General features: G+C 32.1%; 2 protein-coding genes across 2 annotated transcripts; both read left to right on the top strand.

Moving 5' to 3' along the window:
* Positions 1-7,024: 7,024 nt before the first annotated feature.
* Positions 7,025-15,642, top strand: LOC139500454 (uncharacterized). Its single transcript, XM_071289191.1, has 4 exons — positions 7,025-7,338; positions 10,982-11,271; positions 13,110-13,553; positions 15,485-15,642. The coding sequence occupies exons 1-4, from the start codon at positions 7,025-7,027 to the stop codon at positions 15,640-15,642; spliced, it is 1,206 nt and encodes a 401-aa protein (XP_071145292.1).
* A 75-nt stretch (positions 15,643-15,717) lies between these two features.
* LOC139500453 (uncharacterized) lies at positions 15,718-24,068 on the top strand. Its single transcript, XM_071289190.1, has 5 exons — positions 15,718-15,747; positions 16,666-17,883; positions 18,654-19,128; positions 22,109-22,175; positions 23,702-24,068. Exons 1-4 carry the CDS (start codon positions 15,718-15,720, stop codon positions 22,144-22,146), a joined length of 1,761 nt encoding a protein of 586 aa, XP_071145291.1. The 3' UTR covers positions 22,147-22,175; positions 23,702-24,068.
* The last annotated feature ends 277 nt before the right edge of the window (positions 24,069-24,345 follow it).

Genomic DNA, 24,345 nt, shown 5'->3' with positions numbered 1-24,345 from the left:
GTGTTTCGTTTCTTTCTGTTTGTGGAACAGGACCTGCTTATCTTTTCAAAGTACCTGAGATCATTTCGGTTTTTTGTGGTTTAGTGTTGCTCAATTTTCAGTTTCATGTTGTGATTTTAAAGAATGCAGTTTTTCTTTTGCCATTTGTTTGTCATTGCCTTGTCAGTTTGTATATGACATAGTATAAATTACTCTAAATTATAGGGATTTTCTGGTAACTTAACGGAAAACCCTTGCCGTTTTTGGCACAACCTTTTTGATCTTTTGGTCCTCGATGCTGTTCAACTTTGTACTCGTTTCGGCTTTCAAACTTTTGTATATGTGCGTCACACATAGGTCTTGTGTGGACAAAATACACTTCTGGCGTATTAAAATTTTGAACTTGTTGCCTTTTGTTGGCTGTTGTTCGTGTGATTCTTTGTCTATTGTGTTCTCCAATTTATTTATATTGTAGTCCTGTGTTGTCATTTTGATGTTATATTTCACATGGCCATAAAAGTGCGAGGTTTGGCATGCCACAAAACCAGGTTCAACCCACCATTTTTTCCTTTAAAAATGCCCTGTACCAAGTCAGGAATATGGTCATTGTTATATTATAGTTCGTTTCTGTGTGTATTACATTATAACGTTGTGTCGTTTGTTTTCTCTTATTTTTGAGTGTAAATTCACATTGGGATAAGACGTGTCACGGTACTTGTCTATCCCAAATTCATGTATTTGGTTTTGATGTTATATATATATGTTATATTTGTTATTCTCGTGGGATTTTGTCTATATGTGTTACATTTTAGTGTTATGTCGTTGTTCTCCTCTTATATTTAATGCGTTTCCCTCGGTTTTAGTTTGTTATCCCGATTTTGTTTTTTGTCCATGGATTTATGAGTTTTGAACAGCGGTATACTACTGTTGCCTTTATTTATAGACATTTGAATATCCCTCTAGTGTCCTTCGCCTCTCAATCCAAATCAATTTCATGTTATTACTATTACTAAATCTAATTTGAAATGAACATTGATTTATGGCTTTGTTTGGATACGGGTAAACAAAGAAGATGATGCTCCTAATATGTAAAATATTCTGGGTGCGTGATCTGCGAAACAGAAATGTCTGTGAAAAAGAACATCGTGGTCTAACGGTTCAGAAAATAAGAATAAGAAAATTCTATTAAGCAAAACGTTTATACAATTATACATTAAACTTCTTATTAACGACTATAAGATATGTGGTAAGTATGGAATATCATATACCGTATTATACTTATGGAAGTTTGAACTTGTACATATTCGAAATTGTTTGTTTCAATGAAACTTTACATGGTAGAATGTAATGCAATAGTTTTATTTTTGTAAATTTTATTGGAAACAAAAGAATTAAAGACATTATTCTTTGAATACTAATAATTCAAAAAAGGAATACAATATAAAAAAGAAGATGCGGTATGATTGCCAATGAGACAACTATCCACAAAAGACCAAAATGACACAGACATTAACAACTATAGGTCACCGTACTGCCTTCAACAATGAGCAAAGCCCATACCGCATAGTATGTATGTAATTTAAGACTCATCCCCTTCTAATTAGATTTTATTGTTATTGAAGTAACTGAAACATTTATTACCAACTACACCTTATTTATTGTCATGTAAGTTTTATTTTTATGTTTTTTTACTTTTATAGTCAGTTGTGCAGTATGTGTGCGATGTATGTTCCCCAGTTTTTGGGTGCTTGATCAAAATTATTGTCACATTAATCTATTTGTCTTTTTAATTTACCTACCCAATGATGTCAATTTAACAGAATTATGCAACAGCTGTCATGAAAATTGTTCACGTTTTATGTTAGACAAGATTTTACCATCCATTTTCTTCAGGAAATGCAGGTACCAAGTCAAGAATATGACATTTGTTTTCCATTCGTTCCATTGGTTGATAACATTTGCATTTGAAAATCTTTATGAACTTCCCCTTTCAGATTTGCCTTGGAGTTTGGTATTTTCGTTATACTTTTTTTCTATATATGTGCAGCAACAAATACAAGCTATAATGTGTATTTTCCTTTTATAAATGTTACGAAAAAACGGGAACTAAGTGAAAATCAAACCTTAAAGATTATTCACATCAATGTATTCAATTATGGTACTAAATTTTGACTGAAAGTTGTTGGTTAATAGTATTTTCGTTATACTTTTTTTCATAGCATTGCTAAATTACAAATCGATGTATTAATTATATGACATATTCACAATTTGGATTGTCATCAAGCACAAAACAAAGCAGTCATGTATTTTACTTAAAATGTTTATACATGAAGACAAAAAAGTGCTACAAAAAATTATCGTCAGTCCGTGGCATTTCTGATCGCCAGTAGTGCATTTCAGAATTGTCATACTATCACGTCTATCATGTCTATCACGATACAGAGATAACACATGTCTTGGCATGGCAACGAATCAAAATGACGTCACAAGTATGTTTCCGTAAACAAAAAATCAAATGTAAATACCGGCCGTTTTAAAGCTTCTTGTACGCCTCAGAACGATTAAAATCGCATTGGAAGAAACTATGCAATCAAAAAAAAGATCATTGAATTATTCAATATTACGAATTATATCAAAATTGGGTAAAACGGAACAGCCAAAACAGTATCGTATGTATAGGGCTTCCACGGTTAACAATATACCGAATTTGTCCGATTAGAATCGAAATAATGCATGGCAGCTGTAGATTTGTTTTCATTTAACCATGGGTTGGGCATTTATATTCCTATTTTACCATACTATGTAGTGTCAAGGTCAAATGATTGATATATGTTTGACACACATGATAGATATAATAGGAAATTCACACATGACAGATATAATAGAGAACTTAGTAATGAAAGACATACTGGTAATCAACATGATCAATATTCATACTAGATATGAATATACAGTGTTTAAAGAATCACATGTTGAATTAAGTTTTATTCTTGATTAGTTGTTTGGCATAGTTTTGTAGGTATTAAATGTCATGACTGTACTGATTTACTGTTATTTTTATACTTGACTAAAAACATATTTTTTGCCAAAAATGTTAAAAATTAAGCATGTTTGGTAATAATAATGATAAATGTTATAACTCATAAAAAGTCAGTAAAAGTACTGTGATACATGTACAGACTATATCCAAAAACATTCGATAAAAGCCTAATAATAAGATAATACGTTATGCAAGTATGCAAATAATCAAAGTGAAGAGCCTAGATGTATAGTGTAAGAAATTTTAAATTTTTTCTTTGATAATTATCAGTACAGTCAGACAAGTCAATATATAAGATTACAAGAGTTATCTTTCTTATTACATGTAATGTAAAATTGTAATTGTTCTTGTTAGCCATTGGTATATATTTCACTTGGTACATAGTATAAAAACTTGGTGTCAAGTATGAAATGTGTTTATTCACAAAGAAATCGAAATAACATATCAGTTGCTGGAATATAAATGGTTTTTAAAAGTTAAACGTACAATAAATATCAGGACTATAGATTTTAAGAGAAATCAAAACAAAGTATATTATTTGTTTATTGGCGACACATTGTACCCAGGAGGAATAATTAGTTATTAATGGGTATAATTCAGTTCATTTATCAAGAGCAAAATCCAAAAAGTCAAATAAAATATCGGGAGAAATTTCAGTTTTTCTAAAATTAAACTTGAAAGCTGGGGTTAAATTTTAGAACACAAAACTAATTATTTCATATGGTTTAAACTTTGTAGCACATTTTTTAGCACAACTGAGGATATATATTTTTGTTTCATTTATTATCCACCCTCTAATTCTTCTTACACACAAGCTCTAGAATTTTTTTACCTTTTGGAAAGAGATGTGGAAGTATAATTTGAGCAGAAGAATTGAATTCTAGAACAGGTACGAAACAACCAGATTTATTGAGGGGGATAATAACAATGGTGTAAACCAGATTTGTAATAACTTTGATCCAGATATTAGTGTACCTGTACGTGTAAGTATGGATGAAACTATCTCGTCTAGCGGTAAATATTTAAATGATATCTGTATTTAAACAGGTATTAGAATTTTAAATGGACGAACTACTGGTGAATCTATCGGCATATTAATATGATATATGCCAAACAGATGTAGCGTTGCAGATTGTTTATTGTATCCAAACATTTATTATCAAAGGTATGTTTTTTCAAAGTCCATAACTTATTGGGCGATCTCTCCGATCATTGTCAGATTTCTGTGTTATTGAACATACAGTGTAAAATAAAAGGGGATACATGTCACACTCAGGTGTCTCCTAAAAGTTATAAATGAAATTAGAACTGTACTGAATTATTTCAGGAAGAATTATCTTTAGGTGGCAGGCAAAAAAAATGAATTTTAATAAAACTGATTACCATTCTGATATTCATAATATGATTAAAGATGTCAATACTATATACTATGAAACTGTAAATTTATCACAAAAACAAATGCCTACTAAAAAATCAGCAAGTAAGTTATAACAAAATGTAAATAAAAAAAACAAATTGGTTAGATGCTTCACTATCTAAATTAAAAAAAATAACGCAAATGATAAAGAAAAATTGTTACAAAAATATCCCTTTGATCCAGTAATAAGGTCATCTTTTTCAGTCTTTTAAAACCCTACAGAAAAGTAAGGAAGAACAAAATAAGGGATTTTCGACAAGATTATAGATAAAAGAGGGACGAAAGATACCACAGGGACAGTCAAACTCATATAACGAAAATAAACTGACAACGGCTGGCTAAAAATTAAAAAAAGACAAACAAACAATAGAACAGATGACAGAAAATAGCAAACTCAAGAATAAGCCACACGAACCCCAGCGAAAAAACTAGGGGTGATCTCAGGTGATCCGGAAGGGTAAGCAGATCCTGCTTCACATGTGGCACCCTTTGTGTTGCTTATGTTATAACAATTCCGGTAAATAGTCTAATTCGGTAGGTCACATTCATGAAAGGGAAGTGGGTTGTAGTTACGACGTAAGGAACATATCCGATGTCATTTGTGAAGTTATTCCATAACGGTCAACAAACTCGTGGTGGCGTCCGTACAATTTATGATGGGAAGAATTCAACTTGAACATCTGGAACTCTTGGTTTAAAAGCTTCCTTGTGAGCAGCAACCCTCTAACAAGTAAATCATGATAGGAAATGCAAGCACGGGAATATCGTATCAATTTGGAGATATATACCCCGTATGCAGGTGCTGCTGGAATGTTGCTTCTTAGAAATGGAAAGTTCACAATTGGAAAGCTGGAATCATCTCTTTAGCCGTACAGTTTTGTTGTCAATTTCTAGATGTAAGTCAAGATATGAGGCCAACTTAACTCTAACTATTGTATCCTTTATCTCTAGTTCGATGGGATAGATGCGTTCAACATAGTCACCAAATTTTGAGTTATTTAGTGAAAGAACGGAAAGTAGAGTTTAAGGATATTTCTAACTTCTGATCTTTCTTCCTAAGAAGTTCAGCCTCATAATAATAAAGAAACAAGTCGGAAAGAAGAGGGACACAATTGGTTGCCTTTATTTTTTTTAGATTGACAAAAAAAGAGAATTGCAAGCCCATATTAGATTGAAATAACATCAAATAAAAGCGATGAAAAAATTGCTGTACATACAAAAAAACGTGAAACCTGGTCATTTCTATATCTATCTAGAAATTGTTCATACACATATCAAAAAATTAAACTGTATGGATGAAAAGTTTCATCCCTGGGAAAATTCGTCTGCACCACACCAAAGTAACTATTTTCAATTTCCAATACATTAACAATAAAACCGTTCGAGAGTTGTCTTCCCTTACACTAAACGTTATATTGTTTTAATTTTAAAAATAACTTTGATCATAAAACATGGTTGAAATTTTCCTACCAACTAAGACAGGATGCTTTTTCACCAAATATGGATTAATAGGGAATTGTTTCATTCCTATTTGTATTCTCATTCTTGCAATAATAGTTATCAAAGTTACTAGGCTTATAATTCATTACGCCAGATGAGCGTTTCGTCTACATAAAAGAGGGACGGAAGATACCAAAGGGATAGTCAAACTCATAAATCTAAAACAAACTGACAACGCCAGACTCATCAGTGACGCTCAGATCAAAAAAGTTATAAAGCCAAAGAATTACGAAGTTGAAGAGCATTGAGGACCCAAATTCAAACTTTATGCCAAATACGGCTAAGGTAATCTATGCCTGGGATAAGAAAATCCTTAGTTTTTTGAAATATTTATAGTTTTGTAAACAGGAAATTTATAAAAATGACCATATAATTGATATTCATGTCAACACCGAAGTGCTGAATACTGGGCTGGTGATACCCTCGGGGACGAAACTCAACCAGCAGTGGCACCGACCAAGTGGTGTAAATATTTATCAAAGCTACCAGGCTTATAATTTAATACGCCAGTCGCGCGTTTCGTCTACATAAGACTCATCAGTGACGCTCAGATCAAAACAGGTATAATGCCAAAGAAGTACAAAGTTGAAGAGCATTGAGGACCCAAAATACTAAAAAGTTATGTCAAATACGGCTAAGATAATCTATGCCTTGGATAAGAAAAGTAACCCTTAGTTTTTCGAAATATTTATAGTTTTGTAAACAGGAAATTTATAAAAATGACCATATAATTGTTATGCATGTCAACACCGGAGTTCTAACTCCTGGGCTGGTGATACCCTCAGGGACGAAACGTCCACCAGAAGTGGCATCGACCCAGTGGTGTAAATAGTTATAGTAAATTGTACAATACTGTTGATTGCATCCAGTAGAGAAAAGAAACATTAAAAGTATACCCTGTTTAGAATCAATGTTATGTGTTGTAAATATTACAGATAGCGCATATGATATGTTATAAATATTGCAGATGGCGTAATAAAGAGTGTTATATTTATCAAACATAGCATTAACCTTAGAGATAACGTAGACAAGAGCGATGATTCGCTGAAAAAACTTAATCTGCCTTGTTTTTTCAGTTGATTTTTAGAATGACTGATTTAGAAGGAAATTTCCATACTACAATGCTAGAAGCAGTGAATGCTATCCACTTTATAGAACCAATGCATTTACCTAAAGGAAAACAATACCATATCTATATGTCTTATGCCTCATCGGATTCTGATTTTGCACGGCAGCTAGAAAACCTGCTACTGGAAAAAGGTTTTAAATGTTGTATGAACGACAGAGATTTCACTCCTGGTAAACACATGACAGAAACTATTCGAGACTGTATGAGACAATCGGTTCAAGTCGTGGTTTTGTTATCCAAAAATTACATCAATAGTTATTACTTGCAATTAGAGTTTGTTGTTGTACTAAAATTATTCTTCAAAGGAAACGGATACAAGCCGATCATTTTAAAGATCGATAAGTGTGATACCCCGAATCATATGAAAATGTCTACGACCCTGCAAGCAGATGGTCCTCTCGAGACATGGATTGGGCTACTGTTGGAAGCACTTAATGACCAAACAGGTAAATTTGCTGTTACAGGTAACAATCGTAAATGTGTTCCTTCTTTAATGATAATAAAAAAAAAGATGTTGAATGATTATCAATGAAACAACTCTCCACATGAGCCTGATCAAATGATACAGAAATCAACAGCTAAAGGTCGCCTTCAAAAATGAGTAAAGCCCACACCGCATAGTCCATTATAAAAGGCCCTGAAATCACAAATATAAGAACAATTCAAACGAGATTATAACGGCCTAAAAAATGTACAAAACAATGAACGGCAATCAAATATGTAACACAGCAACAAACGACAACCATTGAATTACAGGCTCCTGTTTCTATCAATTTTTTTTATAATTATAACGCACTAATTGTGTCTACAATTGTTAATTGCTAATTGATTTCTGTCTGGCAGTCGACTTAACGCAATAAAAGGAGACATAGATACTCTCCCGAATGAGTTGAGGCTGTTAGATCTTTGATACAAACTAAAAGAAAAAAGACAGGCGAAAAATACCTAAGGGATATTCAAACTCATATGTGAACCCAAAAATTTACATCGGCATGGCAAAAAAAATGAAAAAGACCAAAAGACAAACATCAGTATACAAATATTGGTAATATACTTTTAACATGACTCGGTGCTTATACAACCCCACTCTGTGTTATTGTGCTATCGTGTATTTTAGTCTTTCGTTTATTCCTATTTTATTTGTCAATAGAGTGTCTGTATGCCATTTTGTTTTTTCTTTGGTGTAATAGTTTTTTGTTTTATAATGATAAAAAGTAAATCACAACGTTGAGTGCTTTACCGCCATATTTTATTCGCAGAATAAAATGTCACTTCCTCCAAACAAAGACACGGGCCTGGAACTAATTCCTCGATTATAACAAAATACTCATCTACAGGGTTGCATTCCTAGCGACAAAATGTAGAACGTAGATTCTCCTAAGTTATTAGTTTTCATGTCAATGCAACATATTTATTTGTCCCTAAACCATGGCATTTCTATGATCATTTAAGAATTTAATACATTTCTTTGTTTAACCTTTCAAATATACGGGTATCTCCCTTTATAGATTTTGCTAATTCCCAAAATATTGACACGTGTATTTGAAAAATAGAGGCTGGAGCTACCAAAGCGATTTTCATAGACAAAAGTCGAAAAAATAAATTACAACGGCATTGTAAGAAAAAACAGGATGAAAAACTAAAGTCTTAGAAACACGAATCCTAACAGAAACCGGGGACGATCTCATATCGAGGAAGTAGTGCCCGTTCTGTCTGTCTATTGAAGGAGGAAGACCATTTAACACGCTTATCTTGGTATAATTTAGAATGGAAAAGGGGAATGTGTCAAAAAGACATCAACCCGAACAAAGAGTAGACAACAGCCAAAGGCAACCAATGGGTCTTCAATGCAGCGAGAAACTCACGCAACTGGAGGCGTGCTTCAGCTGAACCCTAATCAAAAATAATTGAAGTCTGCAGCTGGCATGTCAGTTAACTGCTAGTAGTCTGTTGTTATTTATGTATTATTGTCATTTTGTTTATTTTCTTTGATTACATCTTCTGACATCAGACTCGGACTTCTCTTGGACTGAATTTTAATGTGCGTATTGTTATGCGTTTACTTTTCTACATTGGCTAGAGGTATAGGGGGAGGGTTGAGATCTCACAAACATGTTTAACCCCGCCGCATTTTTGCGCCTGTCCCAAGTCAGGAGCCTCTGGCCTTTGCTAGTCTTGTATTATTTTAATTTTAGTTTCTTGTGTACAATTTGGAAATTAGTATGGCGTTCATTGTCTCTGAACTAGTATATATTTGTTTAGGGGCCAGCTGAAGGACGCCTCCGGGTGCGGGAATTTCTCGATACATTGAAGACCTGTTGGTGACCTTTTGTTGTTGTTTTTTTCTATGGTCGGGTTGTTATCTCTTTGGCACATTCCCCACTTCCATTCTCAATTTTAAACTTGTTCAGTAATGATGGACGTCATACTACGAACTATCCGAACTATTATACACAAGAAACTACAATTAATCCTTTACTTTTGGAAAACTACTGTCCAATTTCACTACTTAAAACAGATTTTAAACTTTTTTCATATGTTCTAGCTCAAAGAGTAAAAAAGGTACTTCCAACAATTAATAATGAAGATCAAATCGGTTATGTTAAAAATAAATTTATTGGGTCTAATTTGATATATTCAAAATGTAATATACTACGCAGACACATACAATATTAAGGGGGCAATAGTTTTTGTAGATTTTGCAAAAGCATTCGATTCATTGGAATATGATTTTATGTTTGGGACATTGAAACATTTTGGTTTTAACGATTCATTTATCAACTGGATTAAAACATTGTACACAGATATACAAACATGTGTTATGAATAATGGGTGGGTATCAGAAACTTTCAAAACTTCACGTGAAATAAGACAAGGCCGTCCTTTATCGGCTTTTTTATTTGTTTTGGCAGTTGAAATTATCGCCCAGAGATTAAGGAATAATAAAAATGTAAAAGGAATAAATATAAAATTAAATGGGAAAAGTCATAGCATTAAGATTTCAAAATTAGCAGCCAACACTTTTTTGCAAGGATAAAAACGAAGCGGTAACTGCAATGAACGAAATAGAATTTTTGGTTCCTTTTCAAGTTGACTGTTAAATAGAAATAAAACAGAGGGATTATGGATTGGGAAATTGAAATCATGTAAAGATACAATTGTCTTGATCTAGTGGGGAGATAAACCTTTTAAAGCTTTAGGGGTGTTTTTCGGACATGACAAAGAAGAATGCCAAAATTTAAACAGGAATGGTACAATAGAAAAGATGAATAAATTATTTGTGATACGGAAAAAACGAAATCTTTCAATTTTAGGAAAATTCCTAATTATAAAGACTTTAATATTGCCTTTGTTTACATTCTTGGGAAGCGTCTGTCTAAACTCAGAAAATTATCTTAAAGAAATAGAAAACAATAGCTTTAAATAAATTTGGGATGGGAAACCTGATAGATTTAAAAGAAACATGATGATTGGTCCAGATGAGAAGGGGGGGTTTACAAATGGTAATGACTTTAAAAGTTATGTTGTGGCTTTAAAAGCACCATGTGTAAATAGATTGGCAAATGGTAAACTTGCGACTTGTAAGCTTATACCATTTTTAAACAATATTCTGTCAATATTTAATATAAATTTTAGTGATATAAAATCTTTAAAACATTTCAAAGATACTCCTGCGTTTTATAAAGAAGTAATACAGTCTTGGAATTTGACTGGCGGGGGGCAAACAAAACAACCAGACACATTTGTCAATATGATATTAAATAAAAAGTTATATGGGGAAATAAATGTGTGTGTGTGTGTGTGTGTGTGTGTGTGTGTGTGTGTGTGTGTGTGTGTGTGCACGTGTCTCATGTACTGGGTTTTGTTTTGGACAATTTCATTTTTGTATATCATATTTGGATGCAAAATAATAAAGACATTTGTCAAATTGGATAACTTATTCAAACATTTCAGACTTACAGAATTACAGCCTTGATTTTAATTTACACGAGATCGAACGCTTCAAACAATTAGTTGAAAAAGGAAGTGAGCAAAGACATTATGTTCGAATTGTTGTTGTTGGAGAACAGGGGGCTGGAAAAAGTTGTTTGGTCCATAGGCTGATAGATAAAGACATAAAAGATGTTGTATCAACGGATTGCTTGGATATACAGATTAATGTTTGTGGAATTGATTTGGATACAGCAGAATGGTGTTTCATCAATGGTAATTACTCCTTTTGATATCATGACGAGACTACCCACATTCATGTTTTAATAAGTGAAATTATATGTATCTTATATGTATCTCGAATTTGTTATTTCGCCTATGAAAATGTTACAAAATGAGAGACGTGGGGATGCTAATACTACTATGGCGGCGTCGTTGCCTCTTGCAGTAAGCTTCTTATGACAGAGGGTAGAAGACATGGATACTTTAAATCGTTAGATATTACTTATGTTCCATCAGGCATAAAATATGTCCAGTATGTAAAAGGTGCAGTTAGAACAATAGAAAATAACCTTTTTTATGATACAGATACCAAAATCAATTAGCTCAACATATTTAAGTAGGTAATCCAAGGATTAAAATCTATTTAAAAACTACGAATGTATATCTTTAACAAAGGCATGTTAAAGTTTTTTTTAAAATACGCATGTAAATGCATATTGTTTTGTTTTCAACATTTATCAGGATAAATTGCTTTAGAAGCTTGTTACATTGATATTAAAAAGAGTTTATCTTGTCTTCATAGCTAGAAAAGCCGTTTTCATATTTATTCAATTTCAAGTTATCTTAGAAAGTAAATAAGATATCAGATAATTTACATAAGTAATCGTGTGTTTTATATGCAACAACTTATCCAATTTGAGTTAAATAGGAAATACATTTGAACATTTCAACATTTATTTACAATTATCAGAACGCACCAATGGGTCTTTATCAACACAGCGGAGGTATACTGCAACTGGCCCCTAAACAATAATGTATAATAACTACGTGAAATGGACACCTGAATAAACATACAAAGACTACAAACGCTAACACAGCAATACGCACAATTTAAATCAGATTAAAGGAAGTTGAGTCCAAAGTGAGAATAGATATCTCAAGAAAAAAACAAAGTGACAATGACCGACTAAAATTCACCAAAGGCTGCGGACAATTACTGAAATGCCAGCTCCAAGCCTCAATTAAACTGATCCAGAGAATATTTCTTCATCAAACAAATAAAACCACAATCCCTCTCATTATGCTTTAGTGTCATAAATTTTACGAGGAGAACATAAATATCCCTCATCATGCAAACAACTGTTCCTAAGAGCTTTTCTGAATACACTTTTAACGGAGACGCTTAAACCGAATGTTTGAAGCCAACGATGTAAATAAATCGAAACAATCAAAGAGCTATATAACAAAAAGTACCTACAAATATCCAGTTCCATCTAAAATCAACTTTGCTGCAGGAGTTAAAACCTCAGTTTGTTCATGATTGCAAAATTTATCAACGAACAATTTTAGAAATGATAGTTTTAAATCATGTAAATACCGAATACTGACAACTGAGTTGATGATACCCTCGGGGACTAATAGTGCACCACCCAGTTATAAGGTCTAAAATATGTTTCCTTGTCCTATTTTGTTATAAATTTCCAAATGGGCATATAGATAAACGCTTTGCAAAGTGTAACGTTCCATAGTTTTTCAAGGATTAAGTAAATTTCACACTTGTTTACCGTAGAAATTATGTTTCTATGGGTAACCTTTTCAGTACAAAGTTACATGTAGTATACAAAGTATAGCACATCTGAATTGACATTAATAATAATTGATATGGTGATAATTATGAATTAACTGTTAACAAATTTTTCGAAATTTAACCTTTAGTTATACCTTTCGGAATTTAATATGCTCAACTTTTTTCAATTGCATTTGTCATTTTTGTTTATTTAAGCATCATTCACGAATCTTATTAGAGGAAACACGCGTCTGATGGACACAATTTCAAATATGGTATCTCTGATCAGTCTATTTATCAAGAAATTTGTTCTACTATTTTTCAGAAGATCATTTCAGTGGAACAACACGTCTTGGACAAAAGCTTAAGAATGTTAAGCATAACACTGATTCTACGGAAGTATTTTACAATAGAAAAGAAGCATCAAATACAGATACTCAACCTTTCTGCAAACAAACAAGGGCAGATACATCAGCCAACGAGAAATCTTCTGTAGAAGCGATATCAAAAACTGGAAATGATTTTTATTGGACAGAGAGTCTTTCTCAGGTTAATGCTGTCAAGCCTTTCAACAGACGTCTAGCTTGCGTTTCCTTTTGGGATTTCGCAGGACATACTGAGTATTATCCAACACATCAACTTTTTCTGTCACGTACATGCATTGTTTTGCTTGTAACAGATATTACAAGGAAAATAGGTGACTTATCAAGAAAGAGTTTGAGTGGGCACTTTATGGATGTATCGGAACAGCCAATGGAAAATGTTGCAGGTATGCAATTAAGTTATATATGAAATCAGTCTGTTGTACAGGTTTATTGATATTTTAAAATTCATTGATAAATCCAACAACAAACAATGAACAAATTCAGATCCGCTGGACCGTGAACACCACAAAGTGAGATGTAATTTCCGAGATCAGAAGTTGAATTTGATAAGTTGAATATATTGTTAGTATACAAAAGAAGATGTGGTTTGGTTGTCAATGAAAAAACTCTTCACAAGAGACTAAATGACATAGTGAATAGTTTATGTATAGTTTAGGCAAGCTATAGTCAATAATTATGTAAAGAAAAGTACAATAACAAAAATACCGAACTCCAAGGGAAACTCAAAATGAAAATTCCTTTATAAAATGGCAAAATCAAACACTCAAACATATCTCACGAATTGAAAACAACTGGCTTATTCCTATCTAGGTACACACATTTTCTTATGTAGATTAAATCTGGTTGGATAGCTAGCAAAACCTCTCACTCATATTATATTGACAATAATGTGTGAATAAATAACCAAACATAATAGGTAAAACAAAAATGTTCTAAGAATTTCATTTTTTGACTACTGACAATTTATCTAGTTATGAATTGTAAAGGCTTACATAGATTTTGATACGAATAGTTAATGCAAAAAGACGAATTTGATTGTTATAACTCAATAGCAATTTCTTGCGAATGGTCATAATAAAAACTTACAAGCATAAACCATATTTGCCATTTGATTAGATAATTTTCCTTTAAAATGCAATAGAACCAGTAATAACGGTCCTGTACATGTGTATTGTTTTAACTTCAACAGTTTGGTTTATTAGGTTGCTACATGTATTAGTTTTGTTAAATTACAGTTAAAAAAGTTGTACAGTTGCTTAATATCTACACTTATATAAGCCAAAAATATGGATACATTTAATTTTCATCCATCTTTCTGAGAAAAAAGAATAGTTCAGCAAAAAATGTGTGACGAGGAGTGGTTCCACTGTTAAATTTTAAGAAAACTGTCAATTTCTTTTTAAATTATGCAAAAAACAGTGATAAGAATATTCACCTTCATTTGCGACTTAACAAATCAATCAATAGTGACACATTCGGTGATTTTTGTTTTTTTAACAGTAACAGTAACACTTAGACATTTTCACACATGCTTCCTCAAATTGGCACACTATTATCGAAAAAGAAAAGCACTAAGATAATTAGTGACAAAAATCTACCGCCATAAAAAAAAACGTTGAATAGTTAATGTTCGGTGAAATTTATTTTCCTATATATTTCAAATTTCATTTTTAGAGATGATCTAAAATATTTGTAATTGAAAATGATTTTTGGTAAGTTGTTCAATCGTTCATGGACCCCCTGTTATACCCATGTACAGCTGCAATAAATATATTCTAGTTGATGTAGTTTTCCCAGGCTAGTATTGCTTGTAACAATAATGGTTTTATAGATAAAAGGTTGGTTGCTGCCCACGAAAAAATGTTGAAATAATGATTAATTATTTGTCAAATTGAAATCATCAAATATCGAAAGCTTTACTGTCGTACTCATGGTTTTGTTGATCTTCATGACAAAAATATTCTGATGACCATGGATTTTTTTCTTTTGTTGTTCCTAAATCTCTGCCTTTTTTATATTTTTTCATGCAGATTCCCTCCAATCTTTGTATGGTATGCTTTCGTAGTGAGCCTATAGTTGAAAATAAACGAGACCGCATTTGTCTTCTTCTTTGGGATCACTGCATACACATTTGAAAGAGAGTGCATGCCAGTTCAGACTGTTTAGGAATAAGACGCAGAGAGAATAAACATTTAGAAAATGATAACATAAACTAGAGATATTATTATTTGATAATCATTGCAGCCAAATATTCATTATTTCATAACATTTATTTGAATGTCCCTATAAGGTATATTTCGCCTATCTTTTACAGGATATATCGACTACTGGAGCAGTTGCATTCATACATTTGGCTATACATGTCCCTCTGGCAGTGAGCTTAACCCTCCGATTATAGTTGTTACTACACACACTGATGAAATACAAGTTCGTATATTTAGTCCAAAGGAAACAGAAACTAAATTTTATTAAACTATATGCAATGCCATATATGATAATAAAAATATTTTGCATACTTGTCAATGAGACAACTTTACAAGAGACAAAATGACGCAAACTAAGGAATTACAGGTCACCGTACGGTCTTATTTCTTTTTTAATATCTTTAAATAGCAGTTTTGTAGATAAAAGAAATATACGAATTCATGCAAAAACACTATTGCACATATTGTCTTTGCGAGGTTACAACCGATGACTTAAATATACAAAAAATGGACTATTTTGTTCTTTACCATGTTATTTACATTCGTCAAATTGAATACTAGAAAACATGGATGCACAGATGTAAAAACCGAAACTAAGCGCACAAGTTCACAATGCCAAATAAGCTGTATTTGTACTCCATATTTTACTCTTTTTTATCCGATCAATTTAAGAAGAAAAAAATAAATATAATGAAACATTAATCGGTTTTTCTTGAGCCGTTTACGTTTGTACTGATATTCAAAATTGTTGTTCATCAATGAATTGGGATGTGATACAGATTTTTAATAGTACTTATAGGTCTACTATCAACCTGTCTTATCCAAGATCCAAACAAAAGTTTATCGTTTAATAAGTTGACTCTTTCATATCTTTTTTTTATTAACATTTCCCACAAACATCCTTTTCAGATAAAAATACAACTTCCATATTGTTTTTTTTTATTATCCGTTGATTAAATAAACCACCAATTGAAATAAATTAGAATTTATATATGGCAAACATTTGCAACATCTCTAGTTTCAGTAAGTTACAATTTAAGATTTCTGACAAGTTAAAGATAAATATTGAATACAAGTAATTGATTTATTTATATATATAGTTGTCATCTTTTATCAGAAACGTAAACAACTTATTATGCTATATACATTGTTTTTTTGTATAAGTTTGTGATGAAATTCTTTTTAATAATTACCCCATTTTATACCGTTCTGTGTCGTCTATGCGTTGCTTTATAATAAAATCCTCAAATCTTGAAAAAAAACTTGATAATGCCATATTGTCTATTTTAAGGATAACTTAGATGATGTAAAATCAAAATACCAGGATGATCTAACCAACGTGGTACAGAGGGATGAAAAAAGGGGACATTTTCGGAGACATTTCTTTCTATCTAATACTGATGAGCGGAATTACAGTAAAGAAATTCCAAGCATCAGAAAGTATATATACGACATTTCAACACAAGAAGACAACTGGGGAGTAGAAGTGCCTTTGAAATGGATTCCATTAGAAAATGAAATTATCAAGCATAGAGAAATGGGTAAAAATATATTATCGTTTCAAACCATTAAGGAAATAAGTGACGGAAGCCATTGTCTTATAGTAGATGAAGATGAATTTAAAATGTTCTTGAAATTTCACCATGATCTTGGAACGGTAATTTATTTTGACGATGTACCTGATTTTATAATCATCAATCCTAACTGGTTTGTAAAAGCTCTCCGGTGTATTGTTTCAGCACGAGACTTTATTCCTGAAAATTTACAATTGAATTGGAAGGAATATGAAGAATCTGGCTACATTGGTATGGAAATGATTCAAGCAATATTCCAACAAAAGGACCCAGAACTAGCGCACAATCAAGAACATATCATGCACGTATTAGAAAAGTACGATATTGTCGTGGAAATGCCAAATGTAGTTCGTCAGAGAGTAAACGAGAAGCTCTATTGTGTTCCTTGCATAGTAAAATCATCTGCTATTGAAAGAATAATCAATAATTTTGTTGGGCAAGAAAAAACATCTATTCTTTGTTTCGAATTCGAATTTTTACCACCTGTGTTTTTTTGTCACCTTGTTGTTAATTTACTTCGAAGATACAATTTAAGTAACGAAAGTTCGTCATCATCATTCAGAAAAGCGTTATACCGAGGCGCATGCGTGTTTGACATCGATATCACTGGATGTGAAAAGGTATTCCTTTGCAAATACCAAAATACTATCCAAGTGCAAATCTGGAGATGGAACGCAGTTTTAACCGGTTCAGGACAACGAACTCGCATTGATATTGAAGATGATTTAACGTGCATACAAAGAAAATACAAATTAGACTCTTTGAAAACCTACAAACTAAAAGTGAAATGCCAATTTACTGAAAGTACAAGTCTGGAAGGGATGGTTGATATTGGTCCCTTAGTCAACACCGAGACAAATTTCTATTGTAATGTTCATGGATGCACTCATTCCACAGAAAACATCAGAAGAACATGGGCCTTTAACCAAGGAGAGGTAATGTCTTTAATTCAAATTTACATTCTATTCGTTTCGCCCCTCTGAGGTAGTTCATAATTATTATTTATATTCAATTGAAAATTTTAAAAACATATAAAATTGTTACCTTTAATAATAATCATAGGTTTATACAATTAGGTAACTTTTAAAAACAAATTTGAAAACAAAGATCTGTATTACAAATTTCAGCTGATTTGTTGCTGTAGTCATAGTTTGTTTTATGAATCGTTAACATTTAAAATCTAAACCATGAGTAGCTGAACCACAAGTTGGAGATGCATCTCTTTTATTTCTAGATCTATATTTAGATCTATAAGAATCATATTACCGATGTTCCAACTAATAAATCCGTAATGAAGATACTCATCAAGATCCAAAAAACACAGAATCGCACTCTATAATTAAGTTTATTACTGGAACTAAATGATCATAATTTAGCGTATTAATGTCCTAGTATATTAATCTACGATTTATACACAAGCAGTTTGCTAAGGCATATTAAAATCATATTTGGTTTTGGAAAGGCTCACAAATACTGTTTCGTGGTTACAAGTGAAACACGAATTCAAATGTTCAACGAATGACAAGTTTTCTTTAGGCTTTGTAGGCAGAAAATGTCAAAATCACGAATCACATATCCACCAAAATGCAAGTTTTCCGCATTTCACGAAAAATGGTAACCCCGAAAACAAACGAATTTCACAGTATTGAGGGTAAAAATGCCAATTAAGTTCAAGTTTGCAATGCCTAATTTTTTAATATTTTAGGAATATACATCTAAGTTAACAGACGAAAATATGAACTTCTTACGTATTCAAAAAATTTCGACAGAATTGATGTGTGATATTTTATATGAATTGCTACTTCATGATAACTATGTAGGACTAAAACCAAGAAATAAAAGTGATATTAGCGATTTATATAGCAAAATAAGGGGACAAAATGTTCGAGTACCATCTAATGGATGGGGAGGTCAGCGATTGCCTAACGAATCAATTCAAACGAACACTGGAGATGATGTCGAGAGGATACGGTTGACTAGAAATAGGCTACAGCATTCAAGTCAGTTTCAAATGTCTGACAGTGAATACAACGAAAGGATACAACAACTTACTAGGCTGACGGAACGGTTTGAAGTTTTGTTAAAACCGAGGGAATCTTACATTAACAGGCTTAACAAAGTACGAACAATTGAATTAAGGGAGACAAATTTAGCTAATGGTATCAAGGTCCTGAAGAAAAGTAAGTTTTTTGTAAGGAATAATGTTACATCTATAACCCCTTCATTATTGCATGTCTTCTAAATACTTCGGAGAAGAAAAGTAAAACATAATAATTTCAATGAAGGCAGTCTGTTCATCTGCATGATGTCGCATCGCTGAGTATTAAGTGAAAACATTCCATTATACGACATTCCAGAGCTTGGATTTCCTATCATCATTTCCCTGCTTTGGCTATACTTTTTTGTCCTATTTTGTTAATAGCTCTTCATTCGTTTAACAAGCTTTAGATTTTCAAAACCGTTAGCCTCGAGCATGAACAAAGAGACATTGATTGTCGAAATGCGTATCTGGTGCAGAATAATTGGTATCTTTATTCCTTAAAGGTGGGTTGCTACTTACAAATGTTCCAAGTACGTTCCAAGATGTTGAAGTCTGAAATCCCTGCAAAAAGATTACAGACGCTTTAATGAGTTGGTTGATGGCTATGGAATATTACGATTTTCGTATCCATATTCTCGTCTTCTTTTCCTCGTATGTGACTTAACCTATAGCTAAGTAAACTTAAAATTGTCGTGCTATATCCAAAGATATTACATATGTGTAGAATTCTACTGTTTTCATTGGATATGTCGATCACTTGTTTTTACGTATCTGAAGTCTTGTTTCTATTTTTAAGTATATTGACGCTATGTTTCTATTTATTTATATATTGGTGGTCAATATAAAAAAAATGCTAGATTTAGATTTATGACGTCATGACGTCACACATAACAAGTTAACCATGGAGGAAGCCGGCTCTGCAGCAGACTAAAAAATTTGAAAGTTTATCAAAAGGAGATATCAGGAATTTTATGTTAAATAGTTATCAAATGTACCAAGATAATAATTTAGAACACCAAACGCGCGTTTCGTTTACATAAGACTCATCAGTGACGCTCAAACCAAAATTTATAAAGCCAAACAAGTACATAGTTGAAGAGCATTGAGGATAAAAAATTCCAAAAAATGTTGCCATATACGGCAAAGGTAATTTATGCCTGGGATAAGAAGATCCTTAGTTTTTCGATAAATTGAAAGTTTTGTAAATTCAGACGCTGCGAATACAAGCAAACTAACGCAACAACCTATAAAATTGTTCAAAGATGATTGATATTTTCAATAACATGTTAAATGATTTGGAAAATAAAATATAAGAATACACAGACAGAACATAAAGCGCCATTTTCAATGCATTATTTACACACGTTATATAAAAATTAAGGACTTTCATTCAGTCAATACGTTATATATTGATATGTTATATTATATTGACACTCGGACTTCGTTCTCGGTCAATATAATCTCAACAGGCCTATATAATGTATTGATCTCGTCAAAAGTAAATAATTTATAAAAATATACCGGTCAATATTTCAAAAGACTCTGTCTCGATAAATTGTTTTACAATAATAGATCTGGGGTTTTTTTTCTGGTTATACTTATTTATCTTTTATTTAAATCTTCAATAACATATTTACAAATCACATAAGGACATAATCGCTGTCTCGTACATCATTCAAACGTATGTTAATATGTTTTTTCCGTTATAATCAGTCCAATCCTCAACAGAATTAACAGTATGGTTTTTCCTAACTTTGTTTTGTATAACCATCATACCGTCATTAATGCCAATGGAGTTTTCATTTGTTTGACTGTTGAAATTGTTGTGAATGCATAAGGGACAAATCAATATATTCAAAATTCCTTAAGCTTTTGACTTATCAATAAAACAACCTCATTAAAACAAGGCAACTTTAGATCAAAAACTTCAATAACCTCACCTAAGGCAGCTAATTCAGGTTCGATCTCTTGAATTCTACATCTGGTTGCAAGGCATATAGTTGAGGTCCATCAACACTCCGTTTTCTTACTAAAGGGGCATCTTCACAAATATCCACTTTGGGACGCCTTCTCTCATTCCTAATTGGTGGTTGAAGTTGTTCCCTCGGAGCCATTCTAAGACGAAGTCTCCAACCGGGTCCTGCCGACGACGCCTGCCTCTATCTCTTATCATTGTTATAAACTATTATAATTATAAAAACAGATTAGCTACATACATCAAGTCTTAAAAGCCCATTCATCTTTCAAAATATAAATTCAAATTCTTATTCAATCATTCGATGTAGATAAATGAAATACCACATATAACCCACTACGTTGTCTTAAATAAAATTAATACATTTGAATGCATTAAACAACTGAAGTTGGTAACAAAACACAATTAAAACAAGTGCAATGTTCCTTCAAACCGAATATATCGTCGTTATAAACGGTAAGTTAAATTACCAAGCTTATTTAATTATCCATAAATTAAAAAACTTATAAAAGATGTACGTGGAACAAATTAAACATTAGCGGGCATGTAAATGTTAACACGTCTTACACTACAAAGATGTAATTCTTGACTCTAGATCACTGATTCATTTGTTACAAAATCGACAGCAGCATAATCCACGTTAAACTTTATACTTTGTAATGCTGACTAATTAAAACGTTCTATAGATATAATCTTAAATATTATTATCTTATATTTACATTACATACATGTTTCATTATTATACCTTATTTTGATTGGCTAACCGCAATATCGCCTAGTTCTGAAATTAACATTAATTGCACAATAAAATGTAATATTCATGATAACACAATATTGTGCACAGGGAAATTAATGAAAAAACTTGTTATAAATCTTGTGTTTTCAATATCCTAGCGAAAAAAAGTAATTATAAGTATAGTATGCTTCTTTTTGTAATTTCATAGTGTTGTAAAAGCGTTGACCATTCGCATATTTTGAAAATGAAGCGCATAATACAAAATTAATTCGGTAAACTCTTTTACAACAATGGAAAAAAGCATTCAATTCTTAAATACATCCTTCTAAATATGATAGGGATCAAAAGTTGTAACGTATTTATTTTAATAGTGTACCTAATTCTAAAATATCTAATGTTCTTTTTCAGAGGTAACAAGGTTTTTTACATTGCTATTTGGACGATGACCCGATATGTCAAAGAAAATAAATTTCTGGTATGTGAATGATAACATTATTCGGAACAGAATTTATACTTATATTGATTTAAAATTGAGAATGGAAATGGGGAATGTGTCAAAGAGACAACAACCCGACCAAATAAAAAACAACAGCAGAAGGTCACCAACAGGTCTTCAATGTAGCGAGAAATTCCCGCACCCGGAGGCGTCCTTCAGCTGGCCCCTAAACAAATATATACTAGTACCGTGATAATGAACGCCATACTAATTTCCAAATTGTACACAAGAAACTAAAATTAAAACAATACAAGACTAACAAAGGCCAGAGGCTCCTGACTTGGGACAGGCGCAAAAAAATGCGGCGGGGTTAAACATGTTTGTGAGATCTCAACCCTCCCCCTATACCTCTTACCAATGTAGAAAAGTAAACGCATAACAATACGTACTTAAAAGCATGTGGTATGAAGTCTGAAGTTTTTAAAAGGAGAGGCGAAAATCTAAAAGATATATCCAAATTTATGTGTCGAAAAGCTAATAGACAATATCAAGGGCTAGGCAAATGAACAAAACAAAACGACAGATAATCAACAGTATGCAAAACACAACATTTTAGTTGTTAGATGAAAAGAAGATAAAGGCCTACTTCATATTCGAATATGAATATCATGAAAGGATTTGAGTACACTTCCATGTTAGAATACGGATATATATTTGTTAAGGATGTTCAAACCATATTCGCAAATCGTATTCTTTTTATTATGGAGTACCTCGTATCTTATTTTTCATATGCCGTCATTGAATGATCAAATCTTACTTTGACGAGGGAAAATAAGCATTGAACGAGAAAATGCAAGAATACGAAAACCGTCATAACATGGAAACATAAGCATATTATGATATGAAAAAATGATTATCTCAAAGTACCAATCTCAAAAGTAAATTCAACAGGGGGTGTTGATAAAACATGACAAAATCAAACTATAGACTATATCAACCAACGGAACGAATTGAAAATGACTTTCTCTAATTTGTATGCTTTTTTCTCGTCACTAGTAAAAATATATGTTCTCAGCAAAGAATTGGTCGAAATATAATTATTAAGCTTAATTTTCTTGATTTCTTTTGAATTTCTTATTGTGACGTTCTGAAAATAAAAAGGCGACTATGCCTGATGACTTCACATATAAAGAACAACTTTTCGAAAATCTATGAAGAATAAAAATCATTAGAGATTCCCCCATCATAACTCCTGTATTACGACATTTCTCCACGCTCAACAGTTGAATTATAAATCGCGCTTTAAATATTAAAATTTAACTGTCTCGAGTAGAGAAATATCGTAACACACTTGTTGCAATGAAGGAATTTATAAGTCATATATATACTTGATTTGGTAAAGACATTGCCGAGAAGATGGTGTTTAGCTACACTTTCCAATTGTATTACAACTATTATATATCGTTCGTAGTAAAATATGTAGCATATAAAGGCAAAGCTGTGGTAAAATCATATAAATGCATGCCCACACGAATTATTAATTAATTATTTTTTGTTAATTACAGGTGGAATTTGATCTGGATTATCGGACTTGAAGTTTTGACCATTGCATATTTTTCCTATATATTATAAACAAATCAATACATCGAAAAATTATTTTTGTTAAAAGCTGAAATACACAGTTCTGAAGGAATAAAGTAATGCTGTAACACAGAGATGACTCAATTAGTGCAAAAACTTATCATCAAAATGCAAATAATTCAAGCATAGAAGCAGCAGCAAGCAAGCATGTTTCAGTGCTCAATATTTGCACCTGACATCGGCGTTGGACATCACTGTTTAGCTAGCATATAGATATTTAATATTGACAGCATGTTTGCTGCCATATATTTGAATTTTCCCTACATGTCTTAATAAACTATCACTGTTGTATTCATATGACTTATCATTGCATAACAATAGAACCTGGGAGACATAATGGGTTATCATATTCATTTTGTACTATTTAATTTCCTGTTGTCCGTTTTACATGCATTCTACGATATCTTCTCTTTTTACAATCATAAAGCTCTGTTCAGATTGTGCGTTCGTGATTGTCACAAATTGTCATACAAATTCATCTGTAGCACTCTTTAAGATGGGTTTTCACGATACAATTTTCCAATCGATTTGCATCTTCTTTTTTTACCTATAATGTTGTTCCGACAAA

The sequence above is a fragment of the Mytilus edulis genome, chromosome 13 (genome assembly GCF_963676685.1).
Source record: "Mytilus edulis chromosome 13, xbMytEdul2.2, whole genome shotgun sequence".
Classification (NCBI taxonomy): Eukaryota; Metazoa; Mollusca; class Bivalvia; order Mytilida; family Mytilidae; genus Mytilus; species Mytilus edulis.
Note: the sequence above shows the minus strand (reverse complement) of the source record. Positions and strands in the feature narration are given on the sequence as shown.

Coding starts and splice junctions, on each gene's coding strand:
- LOC139500453 (XM_071289190.1), top strand. CDS start 15,718: ATGACGCAAACTAAGGAATTACAGGTCACC. Junction 15,748..16,665: donor CTAAGGAATTACAGGTCACC/GTACGGTCTTAT, acceptor GTCTATTTTAAG/GATAACTTAGATGATGTAAA. Junction 19,129..22,108: donor TATCAAGGTCCTGAAGAAAA/GTAAGTTTTTTG, acceptor GTTCTTTTTCAG/AGGTAACAAGGTTTTTTACA.
- LOC139500454 (XM_071289191.1), top strand. CDS start 7,025: ATGACTGATTTAGAAGGAAATTTCCATACTACAATGCTAGAAGCAGTG. Junction 7,339..10,981: donor AGTTATTACTTGCAATTAGA/GTTTGTTGTTGT, acceptor AAAATAATAAAG/ACATTTGTCAAATTGGATAA. Junction 13,554..15,484: donor GCCAATGGAAAATGTTGCAG/GTATGCAATTAA, acceptor TATCTTTTACAG/GATATATCGACTACTGGAGC.